General features: G+C 39.6%; 1 protein-coding gene across 2 annotated transcripts in view; it reads left to right on the forward strand.

The window, feature by feature from the left end:
- CDH22 (cadherin 22) overlaps window positions 1–24,928 on the forward strand; it is a 246,165-nt gene that overhangs the window by 210,687 nt on the left and 10,550 nt on the right. Inside the window, exons 7-10 of one of the 2 annotated variants that reach the window (XM_083147878.1) lie at window positions 6,502–6,755; window positions 8,261–8,394; window positions 8,952–9,073; window positions 10,340–10,457. In XM_083147878.1, coding sequence (XP_083004004.1) covers window positions 6,502–6,755; window positions 8,261–8,394; window positions 8,952–9,073; window positions 10,340–10,457 — 628 coding nt within the window. The remainder of the gene's footprint in view (window positions 1–6,501; window positions 6,756–8,260; window positions 8,395–8,951; window positions 9,074–10,339; window positions 10,458–24,928) is intronic. The other variant, XM_083147879.1, reaches the window with a different exon arrangement.

Consider the following 24,928-nt stretch of genomic DNA (forward strand, 5'->3'; position numbering starts at 1 on the left):
TAACCTCTATGTCTGATAAACCACTTTAGCAATTTCCTTGTCGTTTAGAGATCCTTCTATTTGTCAACTTCGTTCCTCAATGTATACTAACTGTACAGGTGTTAGGTTTTAGTGATATCCATGCATGAGGACAGATTGTTAATTAATTATTCATACCTGTAACTGACATAATGATTAATTCAGCTGTGCTCAAGTATGGCTATCCTTAAAACCTAGACTGTTAATGTGTAATGTCTACCATGGTTGAAGACCCCTGAGATACTGTAAGTGGTTCTGAGATGGTTATTTAGCAAAAGATCCACAGGGGGAGCTAATTATTTCACTTGTGATTCTGTGAGGAGACCTGGAGAACTGTTTGGGGTCCTGAGAACAGAGTTTGATATCCTACTGTATGTATTAGAGCTATATTAAAAAATATCACCTTCACCTATTTTTTTGTTAAAAATGGATATTTGGGGGTCAATTTATTAAGCCATATGAATGGGTATGAACTGGATCGGCCATATGCGACTCAAAAATATGAATGAGGAATACTGTATGACAAATTTACAAAGCTGTCGTATTCGTACTCATTTGTATTTTCCAATGCCAGCCGTATTGGCAGCCGCCAAATACGTACGAAGCGTCAGCATTGAACGGATCAATCAGATCCATGCAATGCTGCCCTGTGCAAAACATAGAATAAATAAATAATTTTTTTAAATGACGTGGAGTCCCCCCAGGCTCAAAGTCCTGGTTTTAGAAATTCAGGGACCAAAGAAGTTGGAGTTCTCCAGGACTTCTAATACCAGCACCAGGCTCATGGGCCAGTCCTGGTTCTTAAAATACGAGGAACGTAATGAATAAGGGTCCTCCATATTTTGACAACCAGCACCGGGCCCAAACAGCCAGCAGGGTAATACCACAGTCGGGGGAAACTTTTTATACAAGTTCCCTGGCCGAAGCATTATAACCCTGACTGGTCAGCCCAGGCAGGGACCCTGGTGCAGTGGGGACCCCCAAATAAAGGGGTCCCCTTCTCCAGGATAACCCCTGCCTGGGCTGAAGCTCGGGGCTGTCCCCGGTGCCCCAGGGCGGTGGACACCGGACTGATTTGTGGTGTAAAACTAGATTAAACTATTGTGGAACTACAAGTACCAGCAAACCTGCCCAACCTGCAGGGACTTGGAGAACCACAAGTCCCAGCATGCAGACATTAAAGGGCTCGCTGGTACTTGTAGTTTGACAACAAAACAAATGAAGTGAAATAAAAGACACACAAATGTGAAATAAAACGGTACTTATGTATTATCTGGACTCCCATGTTAAATGCACCCCATTTTTTCATACCCCTACTATCCAACTACGCATGGAGTTGATTTTATATAGTGTGGCGAGCGCAGCGAGCCACCGTGCCCGAAGCGTGGTGAGCGCAGCGAGCCCCGCGAGGGGACGCGGTCTTATAAGAAAAACGGGAGTCCAGATATTACATAAGTACCAATAAAACTAATACATACTACAATCATTCATACAGTACATACTTCTAAGATAATTTTTTAATCTTACACTGCAATTATAATAAATTCACTGAAAACACAATAATCTGGCCAATCAGAAAAGGAGCCTCCTCCTTTTCTGATTGGCCAGATAGCTCTGATGGTTTTATGGCAGTTTAAGACAAAACTGCCAGCAAACACGCCCTTTTATAAATCCCTACATCCTCTTTCCTCAGTACGGAATTACTGCTTTCTTAATTCTTGCTATCTAGGCTACTACTGATTCACTATCTATTCTCTATATCCTGTTCTTGATTCTGATTAGAACTGCCTGCCTGCTCTGGCTCCTGACAGCTGATCCGGCTGCTGTCTCTGAAGTCTTTGATCTGCAAGTGCTTACCTGCTGCTTTACTCTATCCAGCTTTCAATGCCAGCATTTACTCTGTTGATTCAGTTCTGAAGCTTCAAGTGTCAGGCAGTACTGTCCCATGACTTACTACCTGCATTTAACCTCTCAGTCTACCTTATATATTAGTTATAAGGTAGTCTACACTGTACACTATCCCAATGTTTTTGCAATTGAACAATTAGCAGATATTCTTCGTACACCTACTGTACAAGTAATCATCTGGTATATATTGCTGTTATGTACATATACAGATACAGTATGTCCTCATCTAGCATCAATACGCTTGCACTTTGAGATGTGTGGCGTGAGATGGCAGTTTCTGTGCAACTCTGCTGACTTTGGGCATCTAGTGATGCGTTTAATTGAAAAAGTCAAGCAAAAAGACACTCAAAGATACTGAGTCACACCATGGCATGGCGCAGCTAGAAGGGCTGTGTAATATGCAATTAGGCTAGATGTATGCAGACACATCTGTAAATCCGAGCAGATAGAATACAATTCCAGTTTGTCTTTTTTTAAAGTGGAGTGCACAACTGCACAGACTCCATGTTGCTACTCCTCATCTGTACAACACTCCTTGTTGCTAGTCCATGTTCCTACTCCTCATTCCCTGTACCAAGATGGCTATAGAAGCTACTTTGGAGCATGTGTGGAGATAGGTTGCAATTGTAGTATAGTGCTATGGAAGAAGACGTTAGACTTTCACTTAACTCTAGTGAGACCTACAATTAAGTACTGATGTAGACTCTTGCCGCAACCTGCACTGCTACCCGGTACCTACATACACTCACCGACTGGTGAACTATATGACTCCCTGCTCAGCTCCATCTATCAGTGTGTATAACTGTGAGTACAGTTCTACCTGCTTCAATAAAACCATTCCATTGGTTGAGTTACTAGGCTGTTCATAGTTGTAAGCCTGGGTACACACCAGAACGATCCTGATTGTTAGTAGATCGTTAGCAGATTGTGTGATGGTCGCACGATCTGTTGGAGCACACGATCTGCTAACAATCTGCTAACGATCTGCATCCAATCTGATCCCAATCTGATCTGAGTCTGTATCCAATTGAATGGATCTTTTACAGATCCTACCTGCTGCAGGTAGGATCTGTAAAACGACCAAACGACAGCGGGGACGTGCATCGGATCGGAATTGGATCTAAACATGCAAAACATGCCCAATCTACATCCAATTGGTCGGAATTGGATCCAGATTGATGGAATTGAGCCCTAATCGTTCTGGTGTGTACCCTGCCTAAGGCATCTGCTGGTGTGTATAGAAACACTGCTACATCCTGAAGCCTGTACACACATATTTTTAACAAAAGACCGTTAACAGATAATAACGATTTTTCTGGTTCTCCAATTAATGATTATAGTCAACAAAATGATGGGCAAGATAAACACAGGCCTAAAAACATTTGAGGCATTAGCTAATCCAGCTCACTCTGTGTAGCTGCAAAAGTAACTAGAAGGAAAGTATATCAGGGAGCGTGCCTCTTTTTGATTTTTCTAAATCAGTTTGATCTGACTTTTGCTATAACGTTTAATCAACCAACCGATATACCACAGATGCCTGGAAGGTGATGATCATTGTTTCTCTATTCACGGGGGAAGCTTAGGCATGGGCAGCCCCACTACTAGAACAGAACCGTTTACTTTTAATGGGATACGGTCACTAGGTTGACAAGCATTAGGTTGACACCACTAGGTCGACATGCATGAAAGTCGACATGACTGAAGGTTGATATGGGTTTGGTCGACAGGGGCATTAGGTCGACACAGGGAAGGTTTTTCCAAAGACATGGGTTTTTTTATGTTTTTTTATGCTTCCAATGCCACGACTATTGAGTCCTTTCTTCTACCCCGGTCTTGCTCACTGTCTACCTGTTTCCTTTGTTTTAATTCGTATAAGGTTGTGTACTTGCTCCTCCTCCTGATACGGTAGACTGCTGTATCTGACATATTTAACTAATCTGCAAATGACTTGCTTCTTTTCACAATAAGGCCACTGGCTCTATCTGACTCCCAATACCAGGGTTCAGTGTATCCACTACATTGTGAAGCTCTAATGCCTCAGTCAGCATTTTCCCAGAGACCCACCCATATTCTTTTGGGTCACCCATCATTTCTTACTCAAAAGGTGGATTCAATAAACTACCAGGATAAGTGCCCAGAGTTATGGGTTAATGCATTTACAGTACCAGTGATCCTCTGCTCAAGCCTCCAAGGTGGATTGAATCCAGCCCGTAAAGTAATTTTCCCTAAAACAATAAATAAATAAATAATAATAATACTTTTAGAAGTAGTCTTTCCAGTCTTCTACTACAAGAATTACTATGATCTAAGTGTATTACTTCCATAAATGTAACCATAAATATATAAGCTGCATTACTGAGATCTATAGAGTGCAGATTACTCTCTATGTGGTATTTATAGAAACTAAATGTAGAAAAACACTGTGGGATTCTCTACTCTGCAGCCACAAGAAAATCAATACCACAAATGTAAATATATTGGGTTCTAGCTGGAAACAGGAAAATGATCCTCCACAATTCACAAACTATACAAAAAGCAAATGTGATGGTCCACGTCCTCTAACACCTCTAACACAAATTGTCATTGAAACACTCCACCAATGAAAACAGCATCAATTAACAATAAAGCGAAGAACTGTCATAAGGAAAATAATTACATAATAACATTTTCTTCAACGGACAGCTGCATAAATATAAATATAGATTTACTGACATTGGTAAATGCACTTTACTTATATAAAGTCTCTTCGGAGTAATTAGTCAGCAGCAGTTAGTGTGACAAATCACCCATAGCTCCACCACATATCTCTGAGAGCAATGACGTCTGACAGCAGCCAGGGGAACTCTTTAAGAAAACCAGTCGATAATGTACAAAAGTTATTGAAAGCCAGTAAGATGGGGAATGGGAAATCCTTAGTAAAACCACCTGTACTGTCAAATTTAGCTTCTAATCTGAGAAGTTTTCTATGTACCTTATTGACCACCGCTATTTGTTCCAACAACAATATTTATCCCAAACCACAATGACATTTATATTCAAAACAATCCCTAGACCTATATATTATTTATTAACAGTTTCTTATATATAGCGCACAAATATTCCGCAGCGCTTTACAGAGAATATTCAAACATTCACATCAGTCCCTGCCCCAGTGGCGTTTACAATCTATATTCCCTATCACATGTACACGCACACACAGACATTCTAGGTTTAATTTGTTAGGAGCCTATTAACCTACCAGTATATTTTTGGATTGTGGGAGGAAAGAATGGGGAGAATATACAAACAGGGCCATGGTGGAAATCGATCCCATGACCTCAGTGCTGTGAGGCAGTAATGCTAACCATTACACCATCCGTACTGCCCTGACCTATAGACCTATACTGAAGAATAAGAGAATAGAATTGATATATCTTCTGATTTGGTGTGCTAAATTTATACTTTTCATCATAATCTATTGCACCTTTCCGTAACGTTCTTCTCCAGTTGTTTCCCATTTTCAGTAATTCTGATACAACTAATATTAATAAAAATCTGTAGTCACAGTAATAGAACCATTAATTTACCCACACAGATTTTTGGGGAGACATTCATCCCCGCCACTTGCACCTACTCTCAATATGTTCTCTACGTTTAATATTTCATTTACAAATGATAAAAATATATATTAATATTGTCCCATAATGGAGCCAAAGTATCAGGCCTGTGTCTGTGTACCAGCATTTCAATTGCTAGCATTGTATTTGTAAGTACTTCATATTAGCAATTGAAATGAATAATCATGTACCAGTAGTGAATTATATTAGCAAATCTGATGAGCACTGCCCGGTCTCACAGCAGCCATGCCCAAGTACACCAAGGCGGACACTTCATCAGCTCCAGGGCACCGCGCACTGAGGAGTAACCAGGACAGAAAGTGTTACACTTACTGGTAGGTGTCGGGGATAGAGGGACGCCGCATTTCCACACTGACTGTACCTGATCACCACATCAGAAACTAAGAGACTGTAGACATCAAGGGGTTCTCGGAAATGAACCCAATCACACAAAAAAGGTTAGAGTGGGTTACTAACACCTCACTTCTTTACCGACTACATCACCAACAGTGACTGAAGCCCACACTGTTGAACTATCATCGCAATACCATTGTGACACATATTCTTTGGGATTGGGAGCCTATGGGGTATAGAGATTTGTAAAGAATACTATAACACTGCCTTCATTTTTACTAACAGGGACACTTGGACATGTACTGCATTGCCTTATATCTGTATGTGGCATTTTGACCACATGTTACTATAAACCTAGATTTACTGATAGGATTCACTACTGGTACATGTTTATTCAGTTCATATATAACTTTTCATGATATTTCCATAGAGGAGAGCTCTGAGTATACTAATTCTATCCAACAAATTCCCAGGAGCCTAGATCACTGAAATATGCAGCAGTCCCTCACCCCCTTGGCTAAAGCTAACTGAATGCAGATACTACCATAAATGAATATATTAGCTATTGTTATGTTGCATTTACTTAGTTCCTTTTATATTGTCACTGTTTCCCTCTGTCTTACAGCCTCTGGATTTTGAGTCTCAGACGGAACACTCACTGGTTCTAGAAGCCCAAAACCGCTTTTTGGATCCTCGCTTCTCTGACCTGGGGATGTTTCGGGATCAGGCAATTGTGAAAGTGTCGGTGCTGGATGTCGATGAACCTCCCAAATTTAATCCTCTCAGTGGGGTAATAGAAGTGTCAGAGGATGCACACATTGGGTCTGTGATCGGGGCAATCACAGCCACTGACCCAGATAAAGCCAACAATTCAATCAGGTATGATGTTCTGTGTGGATGGTGAACATATATATATTTGAATAAAATGTAGTACAGGTTCCCTTATACAAAATGCTCAGGACCAGGAGAATTTTGGATAACGGATTATTCCGTATTTCAGAATATATTTATATTTCAATGATGTATCTTGAAGTATTTTGCATTTATGTTGTATAAACACATCAACCACATGAAATACACACAAATATATTTCATTTGTGCATAAAACAAGGTTTCAAAACCTGAAACAAAGTTTGTGTACTATCTCAGGCACTGGGTTTGAATGCCAAGCAATCATTTTCTTGCACATATTTAGTGCCAGTTACATATCATGTCCCAAGTAGTGCCAGTTACACATCATGTCCCCAGTAGTGCCTGTTACAGATGTCCTCAGTAGGTTTTTAGCAAGTTTTTTTTTTTTATACTTTCTGGAATGTATGGTTTTTGGAATAATTTGGATAACGGATATTTAGATAAGGGATACTCAACCTGTAGATGAAAGAAGTACAGTACATACAGTATGTAGTCAACATTAGCTTTTCTGCGATGCTTACACACAGACATACACATTGTGGTATGCGGCAAGTGTATCTTTGTGATATCACTCAAATTTTTCCTAATTGTAGCTGCTGCTAACTTCTCTGCTGTTAATATACTGTATGACCTTTGTCTGCCACAAATAGATGTAGTTGTTCTTGCAAACATTGATATATTGACAAATCCTCCCTATGTTTAAGCATTTGATCCCAGTCTATACTCCCCAGCAGCACATGAGGCTCAATGACAAAGCATGACTGGTTTACATTAAAATGACACCCCAGAATGTCGTTAACTTTTTATGGTTTCAGTTATCTGCATACAAATGTGTAATCACGATTGACCCCTTACTACACTATCCTGGTGCATAATGCAAATAAAGTCTACATAATTGATGCTTTCACCCCCTCCTCCATTCCTTCTCCTTGGCTATCCTCTCTTTTAAGGACAACCTCCACTAGAGACCGTATTCAATGTGGCCGGCAGAGGGGTTACATGGCGAGTATCACCAAAAACAAGCCACCCTCGCCGTTTAACCCCCGCACCGGCTGCTCACCCTATTCAGCATTCCGGGGGATTCTTCGCTGTCAGAGGACGGCGAGGATTCTCCCAAATAGTGAGGTTTGCGGCTAATACAGGGAGCTCGCTGCGTTTAGCCTCGAGCCTCGCTGTTCTGGCGGCTGCATACGTCATTTCCACCTCACTGTAAAAACCCAGCAATGGCAGTGCAATAGGCTCTGGCAATGTGCCAGTTTACTGTACATATCTCCGGGCATTAGGCTTAAGCAACCTTATTTCTCTTAACACAGCTGCATTGGACTATCAGGGTTAACCATGAATAATTTACTTTATCTTCTGGCTATAACTAAGAATTTTCTCTTCCTGGATAACAGATTCTGTTTATCACTATTATTATTATCCTCATAGGTTACAAATCAAGACTTAAATCCAACCTCTTTTTCATATAGATACACATTGGACAAAACATCTGATGACGGCATTTTTGAAATTGATGAAGAGTCCGGTGAAATCAGGATAACCAAATCCCTAGACCGTGAGACATCTGGGTGGCACAGTTTGATTGTGCAGGCCAAAGAAGCAGGTTATGCATCTTCAATGTAGTAATGTAGCACTATTTACTGTACATTGTTTATGCCAATCAACCACCAACATTCTCTACTACTACTGTATAACACTATGGGTGAAATGTAATAGGATGAGAGATTCAGAAAGTGAGAGATTTGGTAAGAAATCTCCAGTTTTTTTAAAGTGGCAATCATTTACACAGCAAAACCAGTGTGATTTTGCAGTGTAAATGGTTGCCACTTTAAAAAAACTGGAGATTTCTTACCAAATCTCTCACTTTCTGAATCTCTCATCCTATTACATTTCACCCTTGGTATTTTCCTGTGTCCAAAAAAATGTATATACTTATTAGCATATTCTGCATATTTACCCAATTTTTTAAGATAACCTACTGGAGGTACCAGGAGGTCCATGGGGAGGTACGAGTGTTGAGGCATTAGAATAAAACCACTTGTCCCTCCCCTGATGTAATACTGCCAGCATCCACATGGACCTCCATTCCCCATCTCTCAGATCTCATAACAGTATGTTACAGGAAATCAATCATTACCATATTATATATTTTCTCTACAGATGATCCTCAAAAGATTTCTGTCCTTTCACTGCGTATACGAATCCTGGATGTGAATGATAATCCCCCTGAGCTTGCTACACCCCATGAATCTTCAGTATGTGAGGATGCTCTGCCTGGGCAGGTAATTCTCCATCGTTCACGTTCCAGGTTAACCCAGGAAACTATAAGCACTTATATAAATGCTCATCTGAAGAACAGTAGATTTAGTGTCTCTTTCATCTGATTTGAACAATACATAGTTACAGTAATAGTTAAGCACTTTAGAATTAAATAACTCACTGCTTTACAAAACTAAGTGCAACTGAAAAGTCAATTACATGCTCCTATAATTATTTTAGAAAAGGTTAAAAGGAGGCCTACTAATTGCCAAGCTATGCTGTCTTATGTATTCCACCATCAATGTGAATTTCATCTTATTATAGATTTGTTTATAATGTATGGTGCCATAAAGTTTTGGTGATGGCGAACATAGGCACAGACCATATAGGATTACAGGGCAACAAGGTGAACATCATAGACAGATGCAGACAGGTATACAAATTATCACAATTCATAATTGCTACTTGTAAATTCCACAATTCAATAAAAAATTATTTACAGTCTAAAGGGAAATGGGCAGACTAAACGAGGGCAATGTAAAGATTCTACATAGGTCAGTAAGAGTTCAAACATCTTCCAAAAGTTACATTTTATTGTGTGTAATATACAGTAGCAAAGCAGTGGAGCGATTGCCAAAGTATGCAGCAGAGTTGGGGCAGTAAGAGATGCAAACGGGGACAGAAATGAAGTCGATGATAGATTGGAAAAGGAAAGATGAGAGTGTTATGAGTCTTAAAGGAGTAGATTAAGGGGGAAATTTAATAGGGTGAGAGATTCAGAAAGTGAGAGATTTGGTAAGAAATCTCCAGGATTTTTTTAAAGTGGCAATCGTTTACACTGCAAAACCAGTTTGATTTTGAAGCGTAAATGATTGCCGCTTTAAAAAAAAAATGGAGATTTCCTACCAAAACTCTCACTTTCCGAATCTCTCATCCTATTACATTTCACCCTAAGTTTGGTACACACAAGTCATTTTTTTTTTAACGATTTGATGTTTTCCGACTTATTGGAGCGACAAGTAATTTGTATGAATGTGCTCCTATGAGGAGCTTGTCTCCTCTTCAGATTGGACGTGGATGCAGATCAATCTGATAATATTGTCAACAATTTTGATAAAATTGTCAAGTGTTGCCTACATAATTAATGTGAACTGTTGTTACATGCAAATATATTGTGTATATATATATATAAGTTTTCTTGTAATGTGTTTTATAAATATCAGCAAGTGTTGAGCAATTTACAATGCAACCTTCCATTGGTTAAATAATGTGTGCTCCTTCTACTGCAGCTGATTCAGACTATCAGTGTGGTGGATCGAGATGAGCCCATGGGGGGGCACCGATTCTACTTCAGACTTGCACCTGAACCCAGCGCGGAGCATCACTTTACTCTGCTCAATGTTAAGGGTGAGCCATTTGCTGATCACCTGTTCTAACATACCTCAGCTTTTCCTAGTCATACCATGCATGGCCTTCATGTGCCATCCCATAAAACCCACAACCCTACTGACTGCTTTCACTTGTCATGTGACATCATGTGACATCATATGACCATATACATTTTATCATTTATCATTTAATCATACAAAATTGTATGAATCTATTAACCACTATCACCAGAGATTTGAAATCTATATTAAAGCTGGTACAGATCAGGCCTCAACCTACATGTTTAATGATACAAAACAATCCCTCTGCCCAGTGCACTGTGCGAAAAAAAAAATCCATTCATTTATTTTATTTTAGTATTAAAAGGCTGGTTTCGCACAGGTCTGAATTCAGGATCTCCGCCGATGTTTTGGGTCTGCGCATGCGCATTGTCGCCAGTGCGCATGTGCCGACCCCGGCTGCGAGCTCCTTCAGCAAAGTTTTTCATCGCCAAGGTACTTTCAGCCTGAGTGACATGCAGGGGGCTTACCTGGGTGGCCGCCCAGTATTTCATGGGCGTGCCCACAAAAACGGTGGGCGCGCCCATAGAAATGCTGGGCAGGCCCCAGCGAACATAGGTGTTCCCCTGCCTGCTCGGAGCGGGTGGATGACTCAGCTCCCGCCCCAAATTCGGGTGGATCTGTGCAGCTGCCAAGTGACACCTGGGTCACACAGTCCAGTCTCTGCAAGTGAGTGTAGATCTGACCCTTCCGCAACTCTGCAGCAGAGACAGGCTGATCATCACAGTCCTAATATCCCTTGGGGATGCCTGCGGTTTTTCTGACACTTCCAGGTCAGGTTAACACCCTCAAATGGCGGCTTCCTGTCAGTCAACTTGTGGGGGGATTGCTAATAGAGTAATTGCTCATTGTAGTCTCTGGCCTTGCGCATGCACGCTACAATCCGTACACGTGCACATTCCCTAGCTGTTCACAGTTTATTGGATAATCGCTTTGTGAATTCACACAACAGCGATCAGCTCTGAATAAGCCCCTAAATTGGACTTTTGTGGGATAGGGCAATTAACAATCTGAGATTGCAGGAATGATTACCAGATCCAGTATAGTGGATAAGGACAAATAAAAGAAAACAAAAAGACAGTGCTCGGAATATAATGACATATTTAACTATGCATAATCAGTATTTATTAACAGCAAATATTCCCTATGTATCACACAAGATTTTCCAGTATAAATTAAATACACAATCAGAAATGCAATAAAAACTGAATTCTAAATAATTAATGAGGGATTTCTCATAGACTCTTAGGGGCCCATTCATCATTGAATATTTGCAGATAAATCCCCAAAAATACCTGTTTTCTCGGGTTAGCCACAAGTATTAAGTATCACCCTGAATATATCAGGAGGGACCACAGCAGGAATCTCCGATCCCTGCTGCGATCCCTCCTGCACCGCCGCCAGCCGCATCCCCCATAGGTTACTATGGGGAAGGCGAAGCTGGCCGATGTATCAACATTGGGCAGTAACGATTCGGGTCCCTGGGCTACCGCCATTCTGAGACTATGGGCTACAGACAGCACAGTGGCTGGGGTATGTAGTCCATAGGCTACAATTTGCCGAAAACATGATAATAATAAAAATTAAGATTGTGAAAATTAAGTCTTTTTCACCACAATGATTCTGTAATTGATAATAAAAGGTATATTTTTTTATAAAGATACCAAAAGATAAACATGATAAAGATAACAATAGAAATAATATATAATTGAATGAATTGCAAATGGTAATTTAAGTAAAAAGGTATAGAAATTTAAACCCAAAATAAAATATTCACCCAAACAGTTCATCAGAACCCCAAAAGACCACTAGAGTCCCCCCTAGGAATGAAATATATCTTTGCCAGAATAAACATCCAACAATGTACTGTAGAACAAGTTGCGGCAGTCTTGGTTCACCAGCAATTGAGGGGTTGCCTGCCAAATAAAAAAATAAAATAGTTCAGCAGTGGCACTTATGCATATCATTATAATAATGAGTCAGGTAACCTGTAAGTTGCGTCAACTTTTCAGTCTTTTCAGGAGCTCCGCTAAATGCATATGCACACGCACACGGTGTGTTATGGTTAATAGTTAATTTATTGTATACTATACATTAAAGCATAGATTTTATTTTGCTTTTTTATTTATTTTAATATTTAGTTATTGTGATGATTCCTCTGGCCCACAGGTTGTGTTACTCTGGATAATTATAGAGTAGCGTTTTTTTATTCCTAATTTTGAATTCATGAAAAGCAGTTTAAGGTGACTGATTTCTTATACAGCTGTATAGATCTTAGGAATAGAATGTATTTATTATTGGCCACAGATAATAATGGTACACAGTAATGCTGATATGAAGCATCTGATTGCTTATAGTGTGATGGAGCGATAGTCTGAATATGTATTGTTTATAAGCCCCTTGTTGCGTAATAACTGACTGATTTTGAACTTCTGATCAAAGCAGCGGGATATAAGAGTTTGAATATACAATTGTGCATAAGCATCCTGTTACCTGTCAGTGGAGGGAAACATGTTCCAGCTAATCATGTAAGGATCCGTTTGAGGAATATGCCAGACTGATGTCATGCAAAATACGCAAAATAAAAGTATTATCAAGCTGGTGTACGTTATTTTTATACAGTATTGAATCATGTTTTTTTGGGATTTACAAATAATAAATATATATATAATATGTGTGTGTAGAGAGAAAGAGAGAGACATATACATAGACATAGTGTATATATAGACATACAGAGTATATATATATATATATATATATATATAAATATATATATATACTGTGTGTGTGTGTATATATATATATATATATATATATATATATATATATATATATATATATATATACACACACACCATTTGTAAATATTTGCATCACTGCTAAAATACTGCAATGCATGTTGCATCTGTACAGTAGCAGCATATTAATAAATTAATGTGGCCTACAAATGTAGCAATTTAGGTGCACTTTTAAGCGATCTCACTAGAATTGTAGTGGCCATAGTGATAGCACATACGTTGCTATCACCCAGCAACTAATATCCAGCATTCTGGATATTAATCGGTATGGGCCAGTGTTCTTAACACTGGCCCTGATAGATTGCTTAGCACACATTGCTGTGTGCTGAGTGACTTTGCAGAGCGTTCTGAGCAATCGAGCATCGCTCAGAACGCTCTGCAAATCTCTACGTATGTAGGCCACTTAAGTTATGGGCTGAGCTGACCATTTAAGAAAGTCTCCATAAATATCAACACCATTTTTGGCGGGAAAACGCTCAGGCAGATATGAATCTCTCAGGCGGGATATGAATCTCTCAGAGACAGATATGAATCTCTCAGATGCATATATGAATCTCTCAGAGGCAGATATGAATCTCTCAGGCAAATATGAATCTCTCAGGCAAATATGAATCTCTCAGAGGCTGATATGAATCTCTCAGAGGCAGATATGAATCTCTCAGGCGGGATATGAATCTCTCAGGCAAATATGAATCTCTCAGGCAAATATGAATCTCTCAGGCGGGATATGAATCTCTCAGAGACAGATATAAATCTCTCGGGCAGATATGAATCTCTCAGAGGCAGATATATACACACCAGAACAATCATGATCATGAGACGACTATACTATGGTCGCATGATCTGCCGGAGCACACGATCTGCTAACTATCTGCCTCTGATCCGATTCTGATCTGTACCCAGTTGAAGGGGTCATTTTTAAATCCTGACTGCAGTAGGTACGATCTGCAAAATGACCAAACGACCAGCATGGACACGGATCGGAATTGGATCTAAACATGGCAAAACATGCCCAATTTACATACAATTGGTCGAGATTGTATAGAAATTGTGGGACTTTAGGCCAAATCGTTCTGGTGTGTACCCAGCATCAGGGCGGATATAAATCTCTCAAGGGGCCTACACACGGGGAGATGCTGAAGTGTTGTGAGCAATGCTAGATCACTCAGAACGCTTCAGCAAGATTGCTCAGCTATATCGCTATGGCCCCTACAGACTGAGCGATGTAGGGACATTTTCTAAGTGATCTAGTGAGATATGAATCTCTCAGGTTGTATTAAATCTCTCAGGCAGATCTGAAACTCTCAGAGGCAGATACAGTACGAATCTCTCATAGGCATATATGAATCTCTCAGGCAGATATGTGTTAGGAATAAGATGCTCCAGCTCCCGGGAATGTCACTAGGCAACATGATCGGGGTGTCTCTTCCGCTTCGGGTTGGTCAGACTCGGACACTTGCTGTTCAATCACAGATCCTGCTTGTAGCATCCCTTCTGCTCCGGAGATGCCAGGCGGCTGCGGGAGATTCCACTTCCAGCGGTTGCTAAGCAGCCATGACACCGGGTTTAGTGTGCCTAGATGCAGCTGCAGTAATTAGGATTATTGGGGCAGGTCTGACTAGGAATCCTTTGATTAGCCTTTTCATAGGATCCAGTTAATTTAGCCCCGCCGGTGAAAGGTCCTAGGTTATCTTGTCTGCCTGGTCCAGGTTCCTGTCTGACCTAGTCTTGGTCATTGAGTCCACCAGTAGTTTTGTATGCACGCTTCATGCCTGCGTAAGCAGTGTATTTCCATCTGGTCTCCGGTGACGCTTTCCATCTCAAGTGACATGAGTACTAATCTTTGTGTGAAGATCTTGTCTTATTTATTGTTATTTAGGGGCTATTTATTTTTGCAACAGAGTCGCTGGTGTTTTGTTATGTTTTGCAATTTGGTCGCTTCTGCATTTTTTTTATTGATTTTGGTTAGCAACTGGGTCGCTCCTGTGTCTGGTTAAAATCTCCCTTGTGCGACAGTGCTGCTTGCTTAAGTTCTTTATCTCTTGGTTCTTTGTTATTAGCCTCAGCTTGTTTACCTTTTGTTTTCCGCTGTGTCCTGCTAGTGCTTGTCCTTAATTAAGACCTGGCGGCACCAAAGTTGAGGCAGACTTAATTGCCCCTTCAAACGTGGCTGTTATAGGCGAACCTAGCTCTGCAGGTATTTGAGGGGTACTCGGGAAGGCAACAGAGGTAGTGTCAGTGTAGGGTCCGCTGTGGCAGTTCTGAACAGCGGTCACGGCTACCTAACAATATGATTCTCTAAGCCGGATATGAATCTCTGAGGCAGATATGAATCTCTCAAAGGCAGATATGAATCTCTCAGATGGAGGGTGTTGTAATTTGGATAAAGTGACAAGCTTTTACCAGACTACAAAATCCTGGCGCTTATTCCCAAAGATATGTATGTATATATAAGAATGATAATTAAATTGCATTTAAATCAGCTGCTGCGGGCATCTAGTGAGTTCACCTGGACTCACACAACAACAACAAGAGACAAAAATATAATTTGAGATGCTCTGCCCTGCTGAAAATAATTTTCAAATAGGTCTGCTGATTAAGAATGAGTCCGGACACACTGTTCAAATTGTAACAATTTTATAATATTAAAATGTATCTCACACATACAATCAAGTACATATACAAAATAAACAAATATAAAATATCTAAAATGTAGCTTAATTTATTCGAAATAGAACTAGAATGAGGGGAGGTCTCCAGATGTATATTAGTTAGTCATGAAAAGGCAATATAATGTATAGTAGTAGCAGCAGTTCAGTGAATGACAATGATATCCGCACAATGCAGGGTTAATAAGCCGGTATGAAAGAGATAGCCAGTCCTTTTAGCATGTAATTGAACACGCATATGATGTTAATTTGGATATATGAATCTCTCAGAGGCAGATATGAATCTATCATGGGGCCTACACACAGGGCCGCACAACTGAGTGATCTGAGCAATGTAGATTGCTCAGCGCACTGTACAGCGCTGTGTGCTGAGCGATCTGTCGGGGTCAGTTTTAGCTCGGCAATTAACTAGATCACAGGTTCTCAAACTCAGTCCTCAGGACCCCACACAGTGCATGTTTTGCAGGTCTCCTCACAGAATCTTTGGGTTAACCCTTTACAGGGTTGGGTATATACCCGCACAACCTTATTCAAGATTTTGGTCCAAAAATATGGAACAAGAGACCCCCAGATATTGAATCCACAGCGTGGGGGGTGCAGTTCCCTACAGAAACAGTGTATTTATACAAAAAGAGGAGAAAGGCTGTATGGGGGAACGCACAAATTATTAAAACGTAACTTTTATTTGGTATGTGTTAAGATGCCCTATATCCACATCGGGGGCACTTCATAGATAGCGAAAATAATGAAGAGGTTAAAAAATTACATATATTACACAGACAAAGTAAGTGATAGAAGGATAAAGAGTTTGTGTGTTAAAAACACATTTGTCAGTTAGGGAGCGATGTTATAGGATAGACTTAAGGATAGATGAGATCCTTTATTTGAGGATCAGTTCATTAAGCCATATATTTGGCAAATAACAGTGGAGAAGTATATATTGACAGTGGGTAGTTTGTATTACAGTCAGGACCAAAATTGTCCACTTGTGATGGGTAGGCCACTCTCACTGGTTCCCCAATCACAAGTGGTGGCAAATTAGTGTATTTCGTGTGTTTGTACCTGTAGATGGGCACTTCTTGTGAAGGGTGACCCCCTCTCACTGGTTCACCCCTCACAAAGGAGGCGGATTAGAATAACACTCCTCAAATATTCAGAGGTATTTATATTAAATTCTCTGTCGGGTAGTACTTAATTGCAGTACCCCGTTAGTGCCTTTTATAATTTTAATACACAGAAAAGAGAAGAGTTTTCCCACACAATTGCCACCAATAGTAATGTATCACCACACTAGTATCTAGTGTTATTTTTAGGTATGTCACTCTCACTGGCATTACCTATTAACACTGATAATTGGGTTATGTTACCCTGGAAGTGATAGCAGTAATGCCACTCTCACTGGCATTTCCTGCTAGTCCCAATAATCATGTACAGTATGATAATGTACCAGTGTAGAAACACTAGAAACTATTGCACAGTTCAGTGTGAAATTCCTATATTACAGCAATTCAAGTGGTATTATTTATTGGCTTAGATTGCCCTCTAGTGGTTAAACCACATGAATTGTAGGCACACTAATGTTGCAACATTGTATTTAACGAGTGTACTGGATACATTTTCTGCTGCAATATCTTCTATTTCTCCTAACTTAAGTCTATCCACGTCCTATCTCATGCAATACATTTCAATTCTACCTATAACAATTATAAGGTAAGCTGAGAGGACTTGTCCCTATTCTGACAGATGCCGACGCAGCGTTTCGCTATTAAGCTTTTTCAAGGCCAACCAGATAGCCTCACATCAATTATATTTATCTATTAATGGCGGCCAATCATCAGGCCGTTTGGGCATCACGTGATGCTCATCTGCATATGCTTGTATTCGTCAGGTACGTCGTCACGTGACCGGCGTCCCGCGTCACGTGACCGGCGTCCTGTGTCACATGATCTGCGTCTTGCGTCGCACGATCAGTGAGCCGCATCACGTGACTGGCCTTAGTTAGAGTGCCGCGTCATCTGACTAGCAGTCCAGGTCAGGTGACGGGTTCATCCCATTTCGTAGTCAGTCACGTGATCACGTAGCGGCCAATCGGGGGGTCGTATGTCATAGACCAGGAAGTGGGGCACAATGAATGTAACGATGCCCTCGCCCTGGAACCTGAATAGGTAATAATCTTTCTGCTTTAACAGGAATATAACAACCCCAATAAATCTGTTACATCACTACCATTTCTAATTGTGTCTGTCTAGTACTGTTGAAATTACATATGAGTGGTTTCCATACTTGAAAGTATGTAAAATGATGTTATTATGGATACACTCCGTATAAGCATACATATCATTCCATTGGACAAGTATTGCTCAAATCATAGTAGGGTCACCAATAAATGGGTAAATATGTAGATATATAGAATAAAATAAATAGGGGTGAAAAAACAGGTGAAAAACCAAAAAAGAAAATAAAAAAATATATATAATACAGTGTACTGTGAGTGAAAATAAGATTATATATACTACAATCTATTTATATGATTGAGTGCCAAATCCCCTAATTTTGGAGAAAATCAGAGTTTTAGAAAAGGTGACATTCTAATATAAGTGTTTATGCAGTGTGCATTATAAATACTGTATAAAAACATAGGTGATAATAAATTGAGTATTGTGATATGAGTGTTAGCCTCATAATATAGGGTGTATTGGGATTGAGAGGTGAATTGAGTCATTATAATGGTGAGTGTCACACTTTGGGGCTGGGGGTTTGGGGACAGTTAATATTAAATAAGTATAACATAGTATTGGATTAGATCAAAAATTAAAATTGAAAATATATTATTATGAAAATTAATGGCAAAAATAGAAAAATATTTATCATAATTATTGATAACTGATAAGGTACGGACAGGTTATAGTAGTGATCCTCTGTGAAGAGGGGTCCCTACCATCCTTTCCGAAATTGGCAGCTCAAATACAGAAATAAAGTATTTGCAGAGATAAAATAAAATATTTATCATAATTATTGGTGACTGATCAGATACGGACAGGTTATAGTGGTGATCCTCTGTGAAGAGGAGTCCCCACCATCCCTTCCGAAATTAATAGTTCTATTGCGGAAACTGTTTATACAGTTTAGAAAAGTAAAAGAGCTTCCAATAGATATGTGTAGACCCTCATAGTGTATGGAATAGATTATATACTAGTATATTATGGTTATAATGTTTCTTAATACAGAGGATTGTATATACGGATATCTTCTTAGAAGAAGGGTAGTTGTATAGTATCCTCACAGTCACAGATTATGTCTGTGAGATCCCCAGGGCCACGATGCAGTTGTGACATCATGGCATCTGGTCCCTACATTTAGTCAGTCGATATTCATATCTTGTAGATTGTAGAGGGTCAGATTCCATAAATTCGTGATGTTCATATCGACCAGGTTATTAAAGTCAGATTGTCCAGGTGTTATTACAGATACGGTACAAAACTGTTGTACTCGTTGAGGCCCTTTGGGAACAGACTGTCCATTAAGAAAATCATCTTGGTCTCAAATTGTAACAGTGATCTGTCAAGGTCCCCGCCTCTTATACCCAATTGGATGTGTCTCATGCCAAACACCTTCAACCCATTGGGGTTTCCCCCATGGTTCATTAAGAAGTGTCTGGCCACAGAGGTGAGGGTTTTATATCTCTGGGAATCTCGTGAGGCGTTCCGAATTGTCCCCACATGTTCCAAGATGCGTACTTTCAGTGGGCGTGCTGTTTTGCCGATGTAGATTTTACCACATGGGCACTCAAGATGATACACTGTGCCCACTGTGGTACATGTAATAAGACTCTCAATATTCCAGATTTTATTGAATTTGTCTGAGAAATTCTGTTGTGGAGTCATAAATCTACACGCTTTACAATTTCCACATGCCTTGGAACCTTTGTGTATGGGTTTGGATGTGTTTATCTTAGATAGATGACTGTGAACCAATCGATCTTTGACATTTTTAGATCTTCTCCAACTTGTCTGGATCTTTGGGGGTAATATTTGAGCAAGATCTGAATCCAATTTGAGGATTTCCCAGTGCTTCTGGAGAATTGAATTGATTTCTCGCCAATGGGTGTTAAAGGTTCCAATAAATCGTATTGTCTCAGGTGTATCTTCTTTTCTTTTTGGTCTCAGAAGTTGGTCACGGGAGATATCATTGACTTGTTCTGTGGCCCTTCTAATGAGTCGATTACTGTATCCTCGACGTTGAAACCGGGATATGAGTTCCTTCTCTCTCACATGAAAGGCATCAGGGTCCGACACATTCCTCTTTGTCCTCATTAATTCTCCTTTTGGGATAGCTTTGATGGTTGAGGGCAAATGGAAACTGTCAGAGTGTAATATGCTATTGGTAGCCGTTTTTTTCCCTGAATAAGTCTGTAGAGATTGTTCCTTCTTCATCTACGCGAATTTTTAGATCCAGGAAACTGATCTCTTTCTGATTTACCTCAGAGGTTAATTTAAGGTTGAGATCATTCTGATTGAGAATCCCAATGAATTTCTTCAAGTCAGCTAGATCACCCTCCCACAGGAAGAGTACATCATCAATGTACCTAAAGTACATCAGGATGTTTTGGGTGTACTCCTCCATGGATTCATGAAAGACAAATTCTTTCTCCCACCACCCCAGGTAGAGGTTGGCATATGAGGGGGCACATGCCGTCCCCATAGCTGTCCCTCTAACCTGGAGGTAGTGGGATTCTTGGCACACAAAAAAGTTTTTGGTTAATATGAACTCAAGTAGTTCCAGCAGGAATTCATTAAATTCTGAGAGTGTTCCCATTTCCAAGAAATACCTGATGGCCTGGACACCTCGATCATGTTTGATGCTAGTATATAAGCTTTCAATATCACATGATACAAGCCATACTCCTGGATTGACACAGACCCCATCAAGTTTGGTCAGAACATCAGTCGTGTCCCTAATATAGGAGGGCAATGCTGTTACATGATTCCGTAAATACTGATCCACGAATATACTAGCTTTTTCCGTAAGACTACCCATACCCGATAGAATCGGCCTCCCTGGTGGCTTTTTCTCCTGTTTGTGTACCTTTGGGAGGAGATACAGGGTGGGTGTCTTGGGATTCTTGATGGTGAGGAAATCAAGATCATTCTTTTTAATAATTCCATTGTTGTATGCCGTTTGAATCATTGAGGTGTATTGCTTGGTGAACTGCTGTGTTGGGTTGAAAATCAATTTCTTATAACATGAGGTATCATTAACATGTTTATTCAGTTCTTCCAGGTACATAGATCGGGGCCACAGAACAACGTTTCCGCCCTTATCTGAGGGCTTGACAATGATGTCGTCCCACTCAGCAATATCTTTTAGGGCTTGTCGTTCTTTTTTACTGATATTATCATTATATCTCCCCTTTGTCTTGAATAATTCGTCAAGATCGTTTGATACAAGTTTTTGATAAACTTGAGCCACTGGGCATATGTTAATGTCTGGAAAGAAAGTGGAGCGTTTCTTGATTTTCTGGGGGTCATGGGCCACTGCTCCCATCTTGACTAGTTCTGTATTCTCATTCTCCAGATCTTGTAACATTTGTATGCCTCTGAGATCATCCTCATCAAAGTTCGTTTCTTCACTTTCCCGAGAGTTATTTGGGGTGTCATTTGGCTGTTTTTTGGCGAAAAATTTCTTTAAAAGGATCTTTCTGACAAAGAGTTGAACATCTTTTTCACATTCAAATCGGTTTGACTCCGACTTAGGGGAAAAGGATAGACCTTTACTCAGAATTTTTTCTTGATCTGTAGTCAAAATTCGGTCGGATAGATTTATAATCCGTAAGGCGTCTGATGCTTCTTGTTCTTTCATCACATTAACGTCCCCTATTCTCGGTATCGTCTCCTCTCTCGATTCTCCTCCTGCCAATCTAGGGTGTCTCTTTTCCTTCTTCCTGCCTTTCCCCCTCCTGATCTTTCGCCAGGTTCTGTTCTGGTCTCCCTTTTGTTTTGACCTAAAAAAACCTTCCTATATTTTTTGTATGTTGAGGGAGTATCAGAAGTATTACCATCCGAGGATTCAGTTTCTGATGTACTCGAATAGTGATTACTCGGGCCTTTTTTGGGGTACTGAGGTCTGGGGTTCCATCTAAATATCCTGTTTTGGGCAAAGTCGGTCTTATCACGTTGAAATTTTCTTCTCTTCCTTTCGATCACCTCGTTCTCGAATTCTTCAATTTCTTTTCGGTATTTTTCATACCTTTTTAGGAAGGATTCATTGGTCTCAAAGTTCTTAAGTTTATCGCCTAGTAGGTTGATCTCTTTATTCAGGTCTGACAAGATAATTTCGTCATGCTTAATCAGAGTCTTAATGAGTTCCCTTGAACAGTTAAGAAGTGTTGTCTCCCACTCTTTTTTAAGATCTTCTGTTGCCAGCTCAAATGCTGGAAATATCTTGGGTCTAAGCCCCCTGGGTATCAATTGGCTTCTGAGGTAATTTTCAAATGTACTTTTGTTCCAGCTGGTCTTGCTTTGTTTCATGAGTGCGTTTTTAAGCAAGAAGAGGTCATCTGACCAACTGTTGGATACAGTGTCAGTTGGATCCTCTCTGTTCATAAAAAGCGAATTCATATCATTCTTCAATTTGTCACGTCTGTCAGCCAATTCCTTGGTGAGATTGAATTGTGACATGTTCGTTTAATTCTAGATAAATTAATTACGTAAGGCACTGGTTGTTTTGAAAGGGATAATTGTCTTTGACAGTTATCCGCGTAATCTTAAATTGAGTATATAGATTGTTGATATAACAGGTAAATTACCACAATATATTAAGTGGGTGCTCGGTATATGGGTAGTCTGAGTAAACAGTTATTCAGTACGTTTGGGTTAACCCTTTACAGGGTTGGGTATATACCCGCACAACCTTATTCAAGATTTTGGTCCAAAAATATGGAACAAGAGACCCCCAGATATTGAATCCACAGCGTGGGGGGTGCAGTTCCCTACAGAAACAGTGTATTTATACAAAAAGAGGAGAAAGGCTGTATGGGGGAACGCACAAATTATTAAAACGTAACTTTTATTTGGTATGTGTTAAGATGCCCTATATCCACATCGGGGGCACTTCATAGATAGCGAAAATAATGAAGAGGTTAAAAAATTACATATATTACACAGACAAAGTAAGTGATAGAAGGATAAAGAGTTTGTGTGTTAAAAACACATTTGTCAGTTAGGGAGCGATGTTATAGGATAGACTTAAGGATAGATGAGATCCTTTATTTGAGGATCAGTTCATTAAGCCATATATTTGGCAAATAACAGTGGAGAAGTATATATTGACAGTGGGTAGTTTGTATTACAGTCAGGACCAAAATTGTCCACTTGTGATGGGTAGGCCACTCTCACTGGTTCCCCAATCACAAGTGGTGGCAAATTAGTGTATTTCGTGTGTTTGTACCTGTAGATGGGCACTTCTTGTGAAGGGTGACCCCCTCTCACTGGTTCACCCCTCACAAAGGAGGCGGATTAGAATAACACTCCTCAAATATTCAGAGGTATTTATATTAAATTCTCTGTCGGGTAGTACTTAATTGCAGTACCCCGTTAGTGCCTTTTATAATTTTAATACACAGAATGAGACACATCCAATTGGGTATAAGAGGCGGGGACCTTGACAGATCACTGTTACAATTTGAGACCAAGATGATTTTCTTAATGGACAGTCTGTTCCCAAAGGGCCTCAACGAGTACAACAGTTTTGTACCGTATCTGTAATAACACCTGGACAATCTGACTTTAATAACCTGGTCGATATGAACATCACGAATTTATGGAATCTGACCCTCTACAATCTACAAGATATGAATATCGACTGACTAAATGTAGGGACCAGATGCCATGATGTCACAACTGCATCGTGGCCCTGGGGATCTCACAGACATAATCTGTGACTGTGAGGATACTATACAACTACCCTTCTTCTAAGAAGATATCCGTATATACAATCCTCTGTATTAAGAAACATTATAACCATAATATACTAGTATATAATCTATTCCATACACTATGAGGGTCTACACATATCTATTGGAAGCTCTTTTACTTTTCTAAACTGTATAAACAGTTTCCGCAATAGAACTATTAATTTCGGAAGGGATGGTGGGGACTCCTCTTCACAGAGGATCACCACTATAACCTGTCCGTATCTGATCAGTCACCAATAATTATGATAAATATTTTATTTTATCTCTGCAAATACTTTATTTCTGTATTTGAGCTGCCAATTTCGGAAAGGATGGTAGGGACCCCTCTTCACAGAGGATCACTACTATAACCTGTCCGTACCTTATCAGTTATCAATAATTATGATAAATATTTTTCTATTTTTGCCATTAATTTTCATAATAATATATTTTCAATTTTAATTTTTGATCTAATCCAATACTATGTTATACTTATTTAATATTAACTGTCCCCAAACCCCCAGCCCCAAAGTGTGACACTCACCATTATAATGACTCAATTCACCTCTCAATCCCAATACACCCTATATTATGAGGCTAACACTCATATCACAATACTCAATTTATTATCACCTATGTTTTTATACAGTATTTATAATGCACACTGCATAAACACTTATATTAGAATGTCACCTTTTCTAAAACTCTGATTTTCTCCAAAATTAGGGGATTTGGCACTCAATCATATAAATAGATTGTAGTATATATAATCTTATTTTCACTCACAGTACACTGTATTATATATATTTTTTTATTTTCTTTTTTGGTTTTTCACCTGTTTTTTCACCCCTATTTATTTTATTCTATATATCTACATATTTACCCATTTATTGGTGACCCTACTATGATTTGAGCAATACTTGTCCAATGGAATGATATGTATGCTTATACGGAGTGTATCCATAATAACATCATTTTACATACTTTCAAGTATGGAAACCACTCATATGTA

This window comes from Crinia signifera, chromosome 6 (assembly GCF_055691185.1).
Source record: "Crinia signifera chromosome 6, ASM5569118v1, whole genome shotgun sequence".
NCBI lineage: Eukaryota > Metazoa > Chordata > Amphibia > Anura > Myobatrachidae > Crinia > Crinia signifera.